Genomic DNA, 17,648 nt, shown 5'->3' with positions numbered 1-17,648 from the left:
AGCCTCAAAATCATGTTGATGGTACAGTGTCTTGTAATAGAGTGAGTGGTGTCTCTGTCTCAGCCACTCTGCCCCCATCACTTGTTTCTGCACTATGTAACTTCAGTGAAAGGGTAGGATCACAGCGTTACATACAATTCACCCTCAGCACTTAAAAAACAGTTTTAAATGTATGACTTATCCAACCGAGACAAGTCAGAATCCAACCTGATGTCAGGCATAAAGAATAACTTATATTCAGAAAAAGTCAATCTTCTCACTGATGGTCGCTAATGCTTATTTATGTCATAAAGAGGGAACAGTATTGAATTGAGACAGTTTCGTAACCAGTTAAAAGATCCTTGTGGTAAGTTTAATTGTGTAACTTGTCCAGTGTGAGCACACAACAGACTCACAAGCTGCTAATAATTAGTATGGAACAACAACCTTTAATGGTCTTATTCACAAACAGCATCTTGTGTGTTGATCAAATGATTTGTAACTGATACTTTATGACTCGTTAAGGCTAAATCACTTCATCACAAACATGTTTCTTTTCACTGATCGTCACATTTCAAGCGGAGAAAGAATCAATTTATTTTCTTCTCAATTCAACATTCTGATGAGAGTTAAAGCACACAGCTGAGGTTTGACTTCATGTGAGTTATTAGCTAACAGATTGTCACACTGACAGTCATATGACTCTGTTAATGTTTATGAGCTCCAACTCAGACAGCAAACCCAACTTTACACCTTAGTATGACTGTATGCTGCTGTACAATCGATCCATTATTATTTTGCTGCTAAAAGACATGCTCGAGTCTCAAAGACATTTGTTCAAATTTTTGAACAGAGCAATTTGAAAAAAATAAATATTATCCCAACTCAATAAGCTACTTAATCACACAGCACAGTAATAATACTCTAAATGCTAATAAAGTTATGCTGCTCTGTCTGCAGATTTGAAAGAATATTCGATCCCATACCTGAAGAGAAGAAGCAGCAGTCACCTGTGCATCTCTGTCTCTGTGGCTCACTTGTGTTTTAGGAGCATCTCTCACAAGACACAGCAATTTCTAGTGGCCAAAGTCCTTTGACACCTTGTGATTCGAGGCTTCCGGACATGAGATGTATGACCATAACGTCACCTGATAAAATTCTCTGTCAGACCAAGTGTTTTTATTGTTTAAAGCAGATCACAATAATAAAACCCATCTCTTGCTCCATAAATGTTTGGTATTCAAATACCAGTGACAGTGATGAGTGTGATGCATTAAAAAACACTGAGAAAGCAGAGAGCAGACCTGTGCGTACTGTGACAGCTGCTCCAGTCAGATGTCAGTGTTAAAATGCCTGGCATAGCTGCTCTGTTACTGTATCTCATGCCAAAACTCAGAGCAGCAGCATTTTATCTCCACCTCACATGCTCATCATAGCCACTGTATTACTGCAGCAGCAGTCACATTCATTCATCTCACACACCATTATTCCTCGGTGTGCTTAAACAGATGATAATGTGTCAAGTTGCTACTGCTATTCTGTACAGGATGTGTCCAGAGCAGAGAAAATGCTGACGCTGCACGTAAATCTATGTAGGGCTCATTCCTGTTGATGATTACATCGACAGTCTGCCAGTGCTCAAAGGGTGGAGTTATAATTCTACCAAACTGTTGGCACGCAAATTATATACACCAATAAACCAGAGAGGAACCGGTTTACAACTATTCTTTGACACAGGCAACATGAAGTAATCATTAACTGTCATCAAGAGTTGCTACTGTACATTTTACAGTGCACATATAACACTTAGAGTAACTCAAACTATGATAATAAGAATTCAAGAATTCTCAAGAACAGTTTTTTATGTTTCATCCCAAAATGTTGATGCACCAGCCCCGTTAACTACGCCCCAAAATAGTATTGTGTTATTTTACTTTGCAGTGGTGTACCGTGTGTTTTACTCCACTATATTTATTTGACAACTTTAATTACTATGTTACTTTGCAGATTACCCGGCAGGTAAATTATATATAGTAGTTAAACAACGTATACCAGTATCAACATTAGTGATAAACACATCAATGCATTAATAATTATAATCCGATAATATAATATATTTGACATAATTCTCAAATGGGCCATTCTGCACAAGTAATTTTACTTTTCTACGTTTATTTTGATGCAAATACTTTTGTACTTTTTCTTTGGTAAAAAAATTAAATGCATGACTTTTACTTCTAACAGTATTTCTACAGTGTGGTACTGCTATTTTTACTTTTTTATTTTTACTTCTTTCCGCTGTGACAGTTTGGTCCCGCAAAAATGGGTCCTGTTAAAAATATACTTTGGTAAAAGTGAAAGTAAGCAATAAAAATAGTATAGATATTTTTATAGTACTTAAAATATCTGATATTAAATGTAGGCTACTTAAGTATCAAAAGTACATTTCTGGCGATAATTGTAATAATTGTAGTTAAAAATAAAAAGTACAGGTAAATGTAAATTATAAATATGTGTATGTACATAAGTTATACTATGGGTCAACAATTGTCAGATCTGACATTCAACATTTTTCTAAGTCAGAGTTCAGTTTGCTTTGTTTTATCTGATACCTATAAAACCATTTAATTTAAAAATGTGATTCTTTGGCTCTGATGCAGAATGCAATATGCAAAGTAACTAGTAACTGAAGTTTGACTTGTAACTAAAGTTATCAAATGTAGTGAGTAAGAAGTAAAATAGTTACTTCCAAAATAAGTGGAAGTAAAATATAGCAGAAAATGGAAATACTTAAGTAAAGTGCAAATAAATACTTCAAATTTGTACTTAAGAACCCTTTGAGTAAATGTACTTAGTTACATACCATCACTGCTCTCACCTGAAGCAGTTGTTTTTGTGTTCAGCAGGTTATTTATAAGAAAATGAGGTAGCTAATTTAAGCTAACTAGCTACTTTCCTGGGCTAGCTTACAATGCTAGCTTTGTTGCTTTTTATGTGTTGTTCTTTTGTAATAAGGTTAAAACTGCTATAATCAATGTCTATATTAACAATAGTATTAATGACTACACGAATGTGAAACATGTCACTCATACTGACTAACCTACAGATAATTATCAGCTGATTTACCACCAATCTACATAGCTCTTTGGCATATTTTTAGCTCTGTGTTGTGGTCTTCCTGTGGGAAACCTCACTGTTTTTGGTTCACTCTTGTCTCCATCATCAGTGTTTCACAGTAGACAGCTGTTTTCAATGTTAAACAACTTTAATCTACCTGCTCAGTTTCAAGCAGCAGACTGACAAAGTTAGCGACTAGCTAGTGGACATAGCTGAGCATTCAGCAGCTAAAATGGCGGCTAGATAGACCAGGTTGTTGTCCACTTATTGCATGATTGGTGGTTCAATCTATATCTCCTCCTGCCATCTGTGTATAGGAGTGTGTGTGTGTGTGTGTGTGTGTGTGTGTGTGAATGCGCAAATTGTAAATATAATGCAGCCATTCAGCATTTAAAGAGACAGATACTTCCTTTTAGAGCAAAATACGGCAAAAAGGAGTGAAAATTAGACTGACATTTCTCACGGTGACAGAAACACAACTCCAAATGAATGTTAATGTTTCTCTGTAACTGATAATAGGCAATGTGTGTTTCTGCTGCCCCCCAGAGGCCAAAAAGGGCATTATTGCGGGTTTTGCTTTTAGTTATTTTGTTGACATGCAAGGTGTTATTGGAAGGATATAGACTGTATTTTTGTTAGTGTTTGGCTGCCGGTTTTACGTTTTGTATTCTCACAAGTCCTGTAGTCATATAAGGTTAATAATATTTCTCTCACCTGACCACATGCTTATCATGAGCACTTACCATGTCAACCTCCAGTGGAGAAAATGGTTCATTCATTCCCTCGCTGAGAGTTGATGGTTTCTCACCTCACTATCATTCAACAGCCAGGAGATGGCATCAGAGCAACACCCTCTCCAGTCCATAACAAATGTGGTTAAAGGGCATGATAAGTACTTGTTGACAGAGCATTTGTTGTTATGCATATCAGTTAGCCAGGTGAGTGCACGTGCATCTGTAATGCTTGGTACAAACACATGAATGCACGACAACTAACAGTGGAGTCAGACATCAGTGAGAGGAGGACTGTTGTGTTGTCAGCTTTTAATGCATGTGTTTTGCCAGCTGCAGTGGAAGAAGGGAGAGGCAATCAGTGAGTGACTGAACATGTAGGGGAGGGAGGGGGGAAGTCAGACAGTCTCACCCACACAGAACAGTCAGTACTGGGCTGAACAGCTGAGAACAGAGCAGGTCTCCTTCCTTCTGCTGCTGCTGCTGTGTGCTCCTGCAAAAGCCTCACATGGAGCCACATGTGACAGCCAACACCAACAGCAGAGTACACTTTGCTGGAACTCGGAGAGCACAGGAGCTCCCGCTGCAGGGCTGACAACAAGCTGCAATCATTATCAGGAGAACGGGACACACACGTCCTCTATACACACTCACTCACAATGAAACAACAGAAACGTAAAGAGAAATACATATTTACTGCATTCCTTAAAGGAAAACGCCTTTTGTGTCCACATTGCCTCAAACAGGCCGGTTTGTAAGTTTGTAAGAAAGGTCACCGCAGCTCTCTGGCTAATGTTGACAAGAGGTTCATTGTTGAAGGGGGAATGTCAAACCCAATCACACAGCTGCTTGGCTGTTACAGCGTGCACTGCTCACATGCAGTGACAGATAAGATCACTTCTGGTGAAAATCGTAGTTGTGTAACCTACTTTGCACTCTGGGCTGCAGCTTGTCTTGCTTTTGCAAAAATTGCATTGAGGTTGTTTTTTGGGAACACAATGAGCGAACTTGCCCTCATAGAATAAATACAAATATTAAAAAAGTCAAACTGATTGGAGATTAAATAAAAATGATGTTAATCACATTAGTTTAAAGTAAATACTGCACATTGCCTTTGATACTACAATAGCATAGCAGAGTTGAGCCTGACTGGTCTTAGCAATGACAAGGCTGTTAAGGCAATGCATTTGAATTATACATGCAGTTCATCTCAGTCCATGTTCATGCAGGTTACTCTCCATCATAGCATAAGTCTCTTTCATATCAATTTTTCAGCCTACATGTTGCGCAGAGAGCACTTGGGCTCCAGGATATCGTCGCCCGAGTGACTATTCTACAGAGATACGATATCACTCCTGGACCGGCCCCAGGATTAGGCAGCAGTACGCTTGGCACACGGCCAGCACCTGCCATTAGGGTGTCACAGGAAGTTCTCTGGTGTCACCCCCTGAACTGATCCCACTGCAAAGACAAAAGGATGGCAGTTGACACATCACTTAAGTCGCCACTGTTGTGAAACTTTACCCACAGTCTTTATCTGATGACATTTTCCGAGTGGAGAAAGTGAGATTGGCATCTTGTTGATAGAAGTTTGTCTCACAGTTTAGTGTAAAGGTCCCGGAAATAAATGTGCTCATCAGCTTCTTGCTAAGAAGTAGATCCAATGCAAAAAAAACAACTTTTATGCCAAAGTTTGAACAGTTTTTGTTATTTCACATGACAATTTATGTCCTTTATGCTTTCTTATCTGTGCTCTTCACATTCATTTGAAGCAGGTAGAGCCCAGTGGAGTTATCAAATATGTTATTTTACCTTGAACTATGGCCCAACGTCCCTCCAGATTTCTACTATCCATCATCTTTTTTCAGTTGCGGATCAATCAGGAAGGGGTAAAATGATAACAATTTCTCAGATTCCCTACATTTATACCCAGACACAGCAGCGTAAAATTATCCCAGCATTCAAGCTTCTAACCATTAGGTAGGTAGGTACAGTGAGAAAAAAGGAAAAAAATGTGTTTCTTTTCATCAGGGTGATGCAGTTGAATGTGCATTAACATGTTTCATGTGTTGACGTTCACATACCCTACAATGGCGGAGCGACGCTGGTACACATCCTTGTCTTACCTAGAGCTCTCTCTCCATTGCTGTTCCCAAACAACCGCTTTAAAGGTTTGTTTTTCATTGTAATGAGCTTTGTTTCCATCAAAAATATACAGTAATATGTAAAAATTCTGCAATACATTTACTAAAAACAACGTTACATTGAAGGTTACCTTTTCTGCGACCCTTTGTGCCTGAGTCACATCAGATAGATTTTCATCAGCAATGGTGGTTGCGGTTGTGGTCACCAACAGTGAAGCAAGTTTGACCATCGTTTGGTCACTTGTGTTTATTCTTGTTGCTCTGCAAGTCTTTATTCCCAAAACAGTCATATTACTTACACATCAAGGATGTGTATGTATGTTTGAATTCAACTCTCTCAATTCAGCACTCACCAGAGACTGTGGTACTCTCTCTTCTTATCCCCCTCTGACCTATGTAATTTCATTCATTTAGTATATTTACCCTCCAGCTCCAGTTGGTAGTCAGCCTTACATAATGGAAAGACTCGACAGTATAAGTCCACAGATCGGTTGCAGTCCGGTTGATAATGGAAGTCAAGATAAATCCACTTTTAATCACAAAAGTTAAAAAGTAATCTCTGAGCTCTCGTCCTGTCAGTAAATGGCTCCAGATCAGAGCAGAATCCTATGTGACTCGGGTTGTTTATTCCTCCAGAAGCTCTGGCTCTGCAAACGACTCTGTCCTCCAGAGCTAGTCGGCTCTGAGCAGCTGTAGCGGCTCAGCCCTCCACTCTGCCTTGCCATCCCCACACAACACTCGGCAAACCTCTTTTGTTTTGTTTAGACGGAGACCCCTAGCGGCAGAATACATGTTGTGCGTTTAACATTTTTTTAGGTGTTTTATTGCATCTCATTCGAACAGTTGATGGAAACAGCATATTTTTAAAAAGACATCTCAATTTTGCTCAACAGATTTTTTGCTCCCTTGAGGCTTGCTTTTTTTTTGAAAAAGTGGAAACACTTTTCCAGAATAAGTTCTGATGAAGCAAACATTTAACAATTTTCATCAAGATTAGCTGGTTCTGCTCTGAAATTAGAAGAAGAAGATTATCTCCCACAGTCCCTTGTAGATGGCCAAGACAACTGGTTTTCTGTCTTCCCTCTAACGAAACTACAATTTGCTTAGCTTAGTTTATCCGCTCCAAAGCATTTAACGGAAATGCTCTTGTGCTAACCTCAACTCAAGTTTCCCACGGTTTAAATTTTGGTTCTGCATTACATGCAACAATTTACATACAGTGGAGTCTGCGTGTGGCTGTGTGCATCGAATCGTGCCCTACAGCCTAATAATAAGTGTTTGTTTTTTTTCTCCAAACCTCAACTTTGCTTGTTACGCTTTTTGGACATGAATATTTAAAGTTAGAGAGAAATGCTTTAGCTCTGAGGCCACGCTTTCCGGGGCTTTAATGCTAAACTCTGAACACTCTTTGCAAGTCTGCATTTAAAACAAGCAAACTGTTGTCACCGCTTCAGACATAAGTAAGAAGAGTAAACCTGAAGTCAGAATAAAAGGATCATGTATGAAGTGAAGAACATCACTAAAGTAAAAATGATGACAATAATGACTCCAAAGATATTGGCAGTGTTGATCATAACGGCAGTCATGGAGCTGATGGTGATGACGATGAAGGCAATCATGATTCACCGCCTTTCCAGCCTCTAAAATAGAAACGACTGGGCTATATTTGCCCTTGCGACCATGGTGACGAATGTTAAAAATATGACATCAGAGGCTATGTAAAAAGGAGCCAACTCATGTGTACATGTGACATTTCAACCAGAGGAGCTCTGGTATCAACAATAGGAGAGAGAGAGAGAATGTGGGAGTATAGTCTCCATTTCTCAATATCATGAGGGAGTTGATCCTGTTCGGTTTTCTGCACTGAGCCAAGTTACTTCACTGCCTTTTTATTTCATTCTGTTGTCAAGGAAGTATTTCTCAGCAACACTGTCCGTGCAGCGCGAGGCTTCATTTGGCACCTTCCATTGATACCTGACTGGAAAGCAATAACACACCGTCCAAAACTACACCTGATACTTCCTGTTATGCCCAGAAAAACTGAGAGTGATCTTTAAAAGGAGAGGGAGATAGTACCCAGTGAATAGTGATAGTATCCACAGAATGGAAGGAGGAACTGGGGCATAGTTTCACATGCCTGAAGCTTTGTCAAACTCTGTCAGTATATCGCTGTATGTGGGCCATCGCTGGCACAGCTTGACTGAGAAAACAGGGCCACAAGAGCCAGTGGCAGCAACCTGAGAGGCTGCCAGAATGTAGGTTAACTATAAGTTATGTAATGTGGACTCTGGACCGCAGCGCAGTTATGGTTTACTCTCGCTGTTCTTGGTAAGAGCAGAAATTAGAATTTATCAGACACAGAGTTTGTAAACAGGTCTATAGTAATGATTTTTGGCAGTGGTGCAATATATTACTGCTTTATTGGCATTCACGTAGTAAAGAGAGCAGGTTAGGAGTCTGGGTCAGATCGACCAGACCAGGTCAGATGACTTCATTGATAAATTGGAAAAGTGAAGTAGATTGGGACAGAATGACTATGTGTTTACTGCAAGTTAAAGTAGAAATATTAATTTTCCTCCATGACTCATCTCCTTCTGTGTTCGTGCTGCATCAGTGTGGTCTGAGAAGATCCGGATCCACCTCCTGACTAATTTAAGCATACGACAGAGTCACACTGTGCGTGGTAACAGCCTGCAAAAGGAACAGGAAACTCCAACCGTATTGCACAAATTGTATTTTTGGACAGGCAGTGTGATTGTACTATAAATAGCCATGTAGCCTCATGTAGCACTTTGATCATGTGTTATTAGTAAGTCAGAGCGATATCTCAGAGAGGATACATAGAACTGGACCTGCAGAGCATCAAATATTTTAAAAAGATTATTACACTTTAAATATTAAATAAAAGACAATTCTTGCTTCTCTGCTTCACTACTACTAATTCCATCCATTCCCTCTGCACTGTCTCCCTGGTGTTTACTCCACATGCAGGTCAGTGGAATAGAAATGCACACATGCACGAGAGCGATCCCATCCAAAGTGGGTCACTCTCTCATAACACACTTGGGTGCTGAGTTCTGGACGAGCAGTCCTTACTTCGGCCACAATACTTCAGCGAACAGGTATTTAGGTGTTCTGTCTTCAGACTGAAGCACTGATATGTATCAACATTGGGTCAAAGCTCTGGAGTATTTTGGGCTTGTATGTCCTTCCGTTCATCTGTCTGTCCATCTGTTAATCTGTCGCTCTGTTTGTCTGTCTGAGCTTCATTTTCCGCCCAGTCGGGGACACAGAGTAGCCTATGATTATCTTTAAAAGCAGAGACACTGGAATGTTAATCCAGACGCTTTACTTTTTCGCACTCAGGATTTTCCCAACCGACCCTGAGTTAACAGTTTGGACAGTTCACAATGAGCACATAGGCCAACTTCAATTTCTACCCAATGCCAATAACAGGAAACTGAATAACAGGAATGCAGGGATGTTACACCCAAATCCATAATCCTGCCCATCCACATCTTCTCCGCACTGCAGGGAGGTTCCTGGAGTTTGGGAGTGTCTGACTTAAAACGCCATCACAGAGACGCACCAGTGAGTCATATTACAGTGTCGTCAGATGAATACCTGGAAGTAAGTGTCACCTTTAACAGGAATCTCATCGTCACTTTTACAAGGCGTCTGAAGACAAGTTACAGACACAAAAGACCAAACAATGGAAGGCCAAATTATGATATGAAACCATGACTGAATACTTAAAGTAATGTTGAGAATTAAATAGCAATAACTTTGTAGATCAACTAAAACAACATGAATTCAGATAGATGGTTTTCAATGTTAAAGATTTCAACCATATCTATTTAGTTTTGCTGATTTAACTTTCTACATTAAGATTATGATATAAAAAGAAAAGAAAAAAGTTTTGTGTTAAAACACTTGACACATGTCAACAATTAGGTAACAATACTACAGTGTCCACTATAAAAGTGTTAACAAAAGCTGAAAAAGATTAGCTTCACCTGTCCTACTGTACGGTTTTCCCACTATTTTGCCCACCCTCAAAATATCAGTGAGCTACTTTGTTTCATTGGATACCAAAATAATAAACTCAATCTTCTAAGCAGCATTTTACACATGAACACGTGTTTCTAACTCGTTTATGATGCTGGCTGATTGCCCTCTGATAATCACCAGGTGGACGTTATTATTAAGGTTATTTATTTACCACCATATCACTGCTTGTCACAGTGCAGTGTGAACACAACAGACAGAGATCTGTGGGCAGTAGTGACAGCTCAGAGCGTCTCCTGCCTCTGCATGTGTCACTGTCTGCGTCAAGAGAAGTCAGGGGAGCCACGGAGAGGACTTACGTGAGGCGAGATGGTTCCGCTCCCGTCCGCTTCCGGCTTCGTTGGGCAGAAGCGCTCGTGTTAGCCTGATAACTATGATGATGAAGAGCAACCATTGGCACATATTAGCTAGACATGTTGAGAATGAGGTATGAAGCTGAAAGTGGCTTTATTTTCAAGCTGGTGTGCATCAAAATTGGTTGGTTTGATCTTAAGAAGCTAACTCAACTGATTTAAGGACGAACGCCGTGATTACAGTCTCAAGCTAGGTTTAATAAGAGGGCGAATCACTAAAAAGCATTGTTACTCTTTCATGAAGTGGACTATCATGCACCTGTTAAACTGCTAATTGCTTATTTTTTACTTTTCCTACGGAATTGCTAGCCATCCTGACAGCTGTGCGCATGCGCGGTGGCTGAGTAGGCTGCACTATCTTGCTGCTGGCTGTCGTGTCTCTGGGAGCTCCCAGCCAGTCCTCTCATGTTCTCACTGGTACTACTGTGAAGCTTTACATAAACAGAGGGACACACACAGCTGGCTGGACCGCGGACAAGAGCCACAACTTCGTGTCAGTTTCAGCCTTCGTTTGTTATTATGCTGCCTTTTACTTCTTGGTGAGTAACTACCGGGAAACCACTGTATTATTACTCCCACAGGGTTTCTGTTCGTATTTACTGTGGTTCATATATTGACCTTATCGTATTTATATTTATCACTTCGAATTACGTTTATCTAGAATCACGTAGTTTATAATTCTGTGTCATGTAGGCAATAACCCGAGCGTGACTGTTAATTTTACTGTAAATGTTCAGTTTCCCGAAGCTCCAGAGAGCCTCAAAATGAGTACTAATGTTTAAACAAACTTCCCATCACAAAGATAAGGACTCCACTCAGTGTCTGAAGCAGCGGAGGAAGTTTGCTCTGGTTTAAGTGGGACTGTCAGTGTGTCCGCCGCACTGTTGTCATTGTAGCCGACATGATCACCGTGCGTCTCCGCCAGGGGTGAAGAGGTCAGCAGCCTAATGACTGTTGTTAGTCCGAACAGGAAACGACTCGTGCACTCCCTCCAGTGAAAACCTGCCGTGACATCCGTGCGACATTCCTGGAGGGATGCAAAGTGTGTTTGGACGCAGTGGGGAAGTGATTGTGAACTTATTCTGCGTCATGGCAGTTTGTTTTCCACGATGCCGTCACTATAAAAATGCCCTGCAGTCTATTCTTGTCTACTGTAGTATATTAATACAGTATACCCCCCCCCCCCTTCTTGTTTCACGTGAACGCGCACGTGGACTGTGTGCCTCTGCTGCTTTGAACCTTTAAATTATTGATGTGCTCTCAGTGGACACCCACATGTACAGTAAGCTCTGTGCACACTGTCAGCTATTAAGTGTAATAAATATGACATAACTGGGAGGAGAGCTAAAATACTACAACTGCAATGCAGCATTAATTAGTTCCTTTGAGTTTGGGAATGTTAAACACCATGCAGATGATTTCCAGCTGAGATAAATCCCTTCCTATGCAGCAGAGGGTTGTACAGTGTAAACAGTGTGATGGCACAAGGATCTGTCTCTTGTTTCACCTCTTATTTTCTGACGGATCCAGGAAGTTCCTCACTCTGAGTGCATGCACCCACACACACACACACACACAGATTGTTTCTCACTGTTTGCTTGCCACAGACAATCAGAAACCTCTTTTCTTGTGGATCCAGCACAAGTGTGGATAACTGCAGGGCAGGTTTATATCGCGTTTTCTGACTTGAAGGAATGTCACTGTTTGGCCTGTGTGCTCTGTCTTTTAGAAAGCACACATGCTGTACTGTTTTCCGTGGCTCGTGTGAGGTTGAACGTTCCCTACCCTCCTCTCTGGGATTTGAGGGGAGGTCAGTCTAAATCCTGGTCAGCTGCTTGTATTACTGTCACTTATTATTATTATTGAACCGTGATGGATCTTGAGGTCAAACAGGTCTGATTTTGTTTGGAGCCAGAAAGAAGAGTAGAGGTTTTATGTGTGTATACTCAGTTTGCAGACTTTAAAGATTTAAACCTGAGTGATCTGATGACTTTCTGTCAGTCTTACTGCCGGTAAAAAAAAAAAAAACTTAACCGAACCAGAGCTGTAACAATTAAATCGTTTAGATGATCTGCTGAAATTTAACCAGCAAAAATTATGATATTTGATTTTTTAGGTCATTGCTTGAAGAAAAAAAAATCCAAAACGCTGTGATTCCAGCTTCCCAAATGTGAATATTTAATGTTTTCTTTGACTTTCATGGTATTCATTTTTTTTCCGTGTATAACAGACTATGTTGGACTAGATTAATAACAACACAGCAACACCACTCTCGATTATTTCTCTCTTCCACTCAGTAGCTTCAAACAGCCCTGCTAAGGGTTTGTTACCCTGAAATTACTCATGTTTGGATTTCTTTTCCATGTTCACATCCAAAAATAGCAGCCACTTGAACCGATACACCCCCCGGTCCTCAGCAGGCAGCCATTGGACGGTCCGTTTCCACGTATTCTTCACAAAAAACTTGAGGAATCGTTGGAATGTTAATTACTCTGTGGGGAAAAGAAAAAAGAGCTGTTGATTTTTTTTAACTCTCTCAAGTGCTCAGCTGGTTGTGAGCAAATGTAGTGCTTCAGTTCATATCTGTACTCTTGTGAAACATCAGTTTGCTGGATAATCACTATCAAGATGTAATTAGACTAAGCAAACTTGTGCCCTGAAACCGGCTCGACCGGCAGAGCTGCAGCTTCCTACAGGAAAGACCTCTCGTTCCTCCAGATGTCATTGTCAAAAGATGTTTATGTTTGCAAGGAAACGCATCATTGTTGTTAGACAATTGTCATCTCATTATTAAATCATTACATAATGTCTCATTTCATGTTCCTGGGTTAGGAATGCTGCTGTGTGGACAAAACCACACGTTGCATGACATGTTTTCTGCCTCTTCCTGTACTGAACTGTGCATTTATCGCCCCGGTATGCTAAATATTTAAACCAAGGTCCCTCATTTCTTGTGTTCATGCAGAATGTATGTCAACCACCACAGCCAAACAATGAGAGGCATCCTGAAGAGAAAGTTTACGGAGGTAGATGACTCCTCCTCCTCCTCCTCTCCTCCGTCCTCCCTCTCCTCCCCTGCCTCCTCAGAGTGGGAGTCCGACGGGGAGAGCAGCCCCTCTGACAACCAGGACTTCACACCTCACAGCCCGTCTTCACCCACCAGTTTACCCAGTAAGCTCAAACCCACAGCCAAATGTGTCCTCCTCTCTTTCAAATAATGCAAGCCTCCTCTTTATCTGGCCGTTTTCCCATCAGTGTTTTATAGGAGTGTCTTATCAGCCTGCAGCAGCGCCGGCATGAGGACGCTAACTTTAGGGCGGTACTTGATATTACACATTGAACGACTCGCCTCTGGACTGTCTGTGTGGTTGTGTGGAAGATGATTTGCCTGGGTAATAGGATGTTGTGGAATCAATTTGAATAGCAAGGTCTCTTTAAACAAGTCCTATCAAATGGCCTTATTAAGATAACACAAAGCTGCAGAAAGGCCACGCAGTGACAAAGTATCTTCAGTTGTTGTTGCTGTTGTTGTTATACAGTCTAAAACCTAATGTGTAACAGCTTCAGGCTTGTTATTCTGAGCCCGTTACCAAGTCCCAATAGAGTCACGGTGCAAACAGTGCCCCAGTGTGGAGCTTTATAGACACACAGAGCAGCTGAGATGAGCTTAGTCAGCTGGTCTCAGTTGTTTACTGACTGTAGGAACAAGACTTCAGCCTCGGTTCTGTGTGAAGGTTGGATCATTTGGTGAAACTGTCAAACCAAACAGTAAACTGATGGATACTAAAGACTAAACCAGCAGAATGAGTCTATAGACTGTATGTTTTGGTAAACCTTCAAAGGACATTTGTCAAACCGGGTTTACTTCATTGCTCTTTGTACTGTTGTTGTGTTCACTGTTGCCATGGACCTATTACTTGGTATTTCCTGTCCACATGTACGTTAAACTCCTGACCCAAGTGACTGCAGCGAAGCACCTGTAGTGTGTCACCTAGTGGCCGCTCAGAGAGCTACAGCAGACAAAGCAGACAAAGAGTTCAGGGCCTGTATTTATTGGTATGCCAGACAAAAGGTTTAGTGTGTCCCCAACACATAGTATGTCAAATGCAGTATGACAAAAATACCAGGATGTTGTACTGCATCTGGTCACATTTTGCAGTATGCAAGCCAGCATGCTTTTCTGACCCAGAATCCTCAGTGCAGCAGAAGATATATCACAGTAACTGAGCCGCTGACAGAGCACAGACTGATGAGTCATCAGTAAAGCTAAAAATAAAAAGTATGCAATTTGGAACGAAGCATAAGAATACTATAACTTAAATTACAAAAGTACATTAGTTATATGTGATACTCGTTTCAGTCGAGTATTTGCTCAAGCCTGTTATTTGTCACCTTCATCATCTTGTCAAGTGTGCTGATGAAATTACTTTTTTTTTTAGACTCATACATAAATTTGGGCTTAGAACTGTACTGCTCTCACAGATATACCCATGTTTTCACAGTACATTGTTAAGGTCCTACTTGTTAAAGCAGAATATGGTCACTGTAAAACTGGACCTAACAGTGCCTCACTTCTTCTGATGTTCTTGTTGTGTCTTTCTTTAACACAACCAGCTTGCTCCATCCTGAAGAGGCCCAAGCTTGCAGGCACACAGAGCACTGTGCGCTTTGACCAGGTGATGGTGTTCAGTTTCCCACGCTGCCAAGGCTTCACCAGTGTGCCCAGCCATGGAGGCGCCACCCTGGGCATGACCCGGAGGCACAGCACCCTCCAAAGCTACACAGTGGCTGAGCATGCATTGGAGCGACGGCACAGGCGCAGGGAGAGGCTCAGACAGAGACTGAGACAAGAGAAGCTCGAGGCACTGAAACACAAAGTGAGTGCACTTCATTTCTACATTAGTCCGCATTGCTCGTCTACACAGCAGACGTTTTACTTTACTGTTGTGTTGATTCCAGTTGATCACCAGTGGGGCCATTGACCAGAGAGAAGCAGACCGGCTCACGGTGGATCAGATCCCAGGTGGAGACACTGAAGTCCACATCAGTGATGCTGAGCTGGAGGATGGATGTTTCCTTCAGCCGTACTCCTCAAGGCAGCGGCAGGCTCTCCTGCAGGCAGTGGGGGTGAAGCGTGTAGACCGGGAGGAGAAGAGGCAGCTTCACGCCCTGCGTCTGTCCAGAGCGGCCTGTGGATGTGACTGCCAAGGCTTTTGTGAGCCAGAGACCTGCGCATGCAGTCTGGCAGGCATCAAGTGCCAGGTAAGACACTTATACTAAAAACTATTATGTGGGAATCTTGCAGATAACATTCTGATTTATTTTGGCGGCACTCGTTTCTTAATGATTATCAATACTAGTGTCAGTACTCTATATATGAGTTCCCACAGCACTGATTTTGACTTTCTTCTATCTTTTACACACAGGTGGACCGCTTAAACTTCCCATGCGGCTGCAGTAAGGACGGCTGTGGAAACACTCAGGGGCGCATTGAGTTCAACTCCAGACGTGTGCAGACTCATTACATCCACACTGCCATGAGACTCGACCTGGAGAGGCAACTGCAAGATGAAACACTGAGCCAAGAGGACCAATCAGGACTTCCAGAGGACCTTCAAGAGTACGTGGACCAGGATGAGGCGGATGCAGTGCAGAGTGCACAAGACAAAAGCTGCCCCTTTGGGTTCACCATGGAGGAAGATGGTCTTCCTCTCACCATGCCCGCCACACCTGTCTTTCACTTCACGCCAGAGCGGCTGGTAGTGGAGGAGAACAGCTGCAGCAGCGACATGACCGAGTCCTCTTGCTCCTCCTCGGACTCTGACGCAGGAGGATGCCTTAATGCCAGTCAGAGTCTTCCTGAAGTTGATGGAGGTTTGTCACGTGCCCTCAACATCTGTGACAATGATAACTACTCAGCGTGCAGCCAGCTGCGGCACACAGGAGAACCACTGACGCAGCACAGCAACAGCACATCTACTGACAGTATGGGACCACTGACAGCCAACACATTCACAGACAATATGAGCAGGACCTCACTGACAGATTACCTCGACGAGAACGCAAACCAAGCCAGAGACTTCTTTGAGGACGACTCTCTTGAGGGATTCCCCAACACCCCTTCCCCCACTGTGGACTACTCCTCAGGCAGGTACATGGACTTGAGTCTCTCTTCGGACTCCGACCTCGAGTTCTTCGACAGCGACTACCCCTCTGGACCTCTGCACAGCTCTTTCAAACTACACAGACACCCGGACAGCTTTTTCCACCTGCAGCTGTTCAGCACTGTTAATCTGCCACAGTACGAGTCGAGCACCTACCTCCTGGAGTCTCTGATCGGCCTGACTGAATCGAGCCCAGAGAAGGGTTACGCAGTCAACGATACCCAGCTTTTATAGCTGATTAAAGACAATCTATTGACATAACAAGAAACTGTATAAGAGAATTTAATGTATAAAGCACTGCTTTTATGTATTTCTAAGATTATTTCAATGTATATAGAATGATTGGTAAAATATTTTCTTAGCTGTATATTTTTCTATTGCCTCAAAATAATTTTGCCTTTGTTTCAGAGAAACTACACTTGAGTAATTAATATATGTCTTGTTTTTTTATTTCCTGAACCTATATAATGATCTCTGACATGTTATTTAATGTCTTATACCATGGCCACAGAGAGTATTTGGATTGGTTGGAGGGCACATATTAGTTACATTGCTCTTTGCAAGATAAAACTAATGGCTGTAAAAACTGTCTAACTACAATTTCTCCTAATTTTGGAGTAGTTGTTTGAGGTCATTTTTATTTTAAAGGTCACAAATTTCCTATTTTAAAGCTGGCCATGGTATAAGCGGGATAATCCACTTTGACACATGCGGTAATGGAAAAAATAACACTCCTTCATTTTAAACCTCCGGGTTGTGTTATTTATTTTTTTTTAGAACTGCCCAGTTAATCATGGATTATCCTGTGTAGGAAAAATATGGTTAGAATATTTCTGTACTGGAGTAATGAAAATAAACATTTTTATTTATTTATTTACCAGTTTCAAATGAATTCAATGAGTGGTACTTTTCTATTCATCCCCAGTGTCACATTATAGGAGCAACAATGATAATGACATTCATCAGAGATACATTTCAGTGTTTTGTCTTGTCTTAATATCATGGTGTAATGACTGTGGTTTGTGATTCTTATAGTGCAGAGCCAAAAAGAGGACATACTAAAATGTACTTTTCCGTTGGCTTCTGTTATCA

The 17,648-nt window shown here is 41.5% G+C and overlaps 1 protein-coding gene across 1 annotated transcript; it reads left to right on the top strand.

Annotated features, from left to right (window-relative positions):
• Positions 1 to 10,828: 10,828 nt before the first annotated feature.
• On the top strand, positions 10,829 to 17,394 carry LOC311266292 (cysteine/serine-rich nuclear protein 1-like). The gene is made up of 5 exons (XM_084368582.1): positions 10,829 to 10,931; positions 13,358 to 13,563; positions 15,007 to 15,269; positions 15,352 to 15,654; positions 15,819 to 17,394. The coding sequence occupies exons 2-5, from the start codon at positions 13,359 to 13,361 to the stop codon at positions 16,788 to 16,790; spliced, it is 1,743 nt and encodes a 580-aa protein (XP_084224708.1). The 5' UTR covers positions 10,829 to 10,931; position 13,358; the 3' UTR covers positions 16,791 to 17,394.
• The last annotated feature ends 254 nt before the right edge of the window (positions 17,395 to 17,648 follow it).

This window comes from Pagrus pagrus, assembly GCF_965226575.1.
Source record: "Pagrus pagrus genome assembly, chromosome: 12".
Classification (NCBI taxonomy): Eukaryota; Metazoa; Chordata; class Actinopteri; order Spariformes; family Sparidae; genus Pagrus; species Pagrus pagrus.
This window is presented reverse-complemented; position numbering and strand designations above follow the sequence as displayed.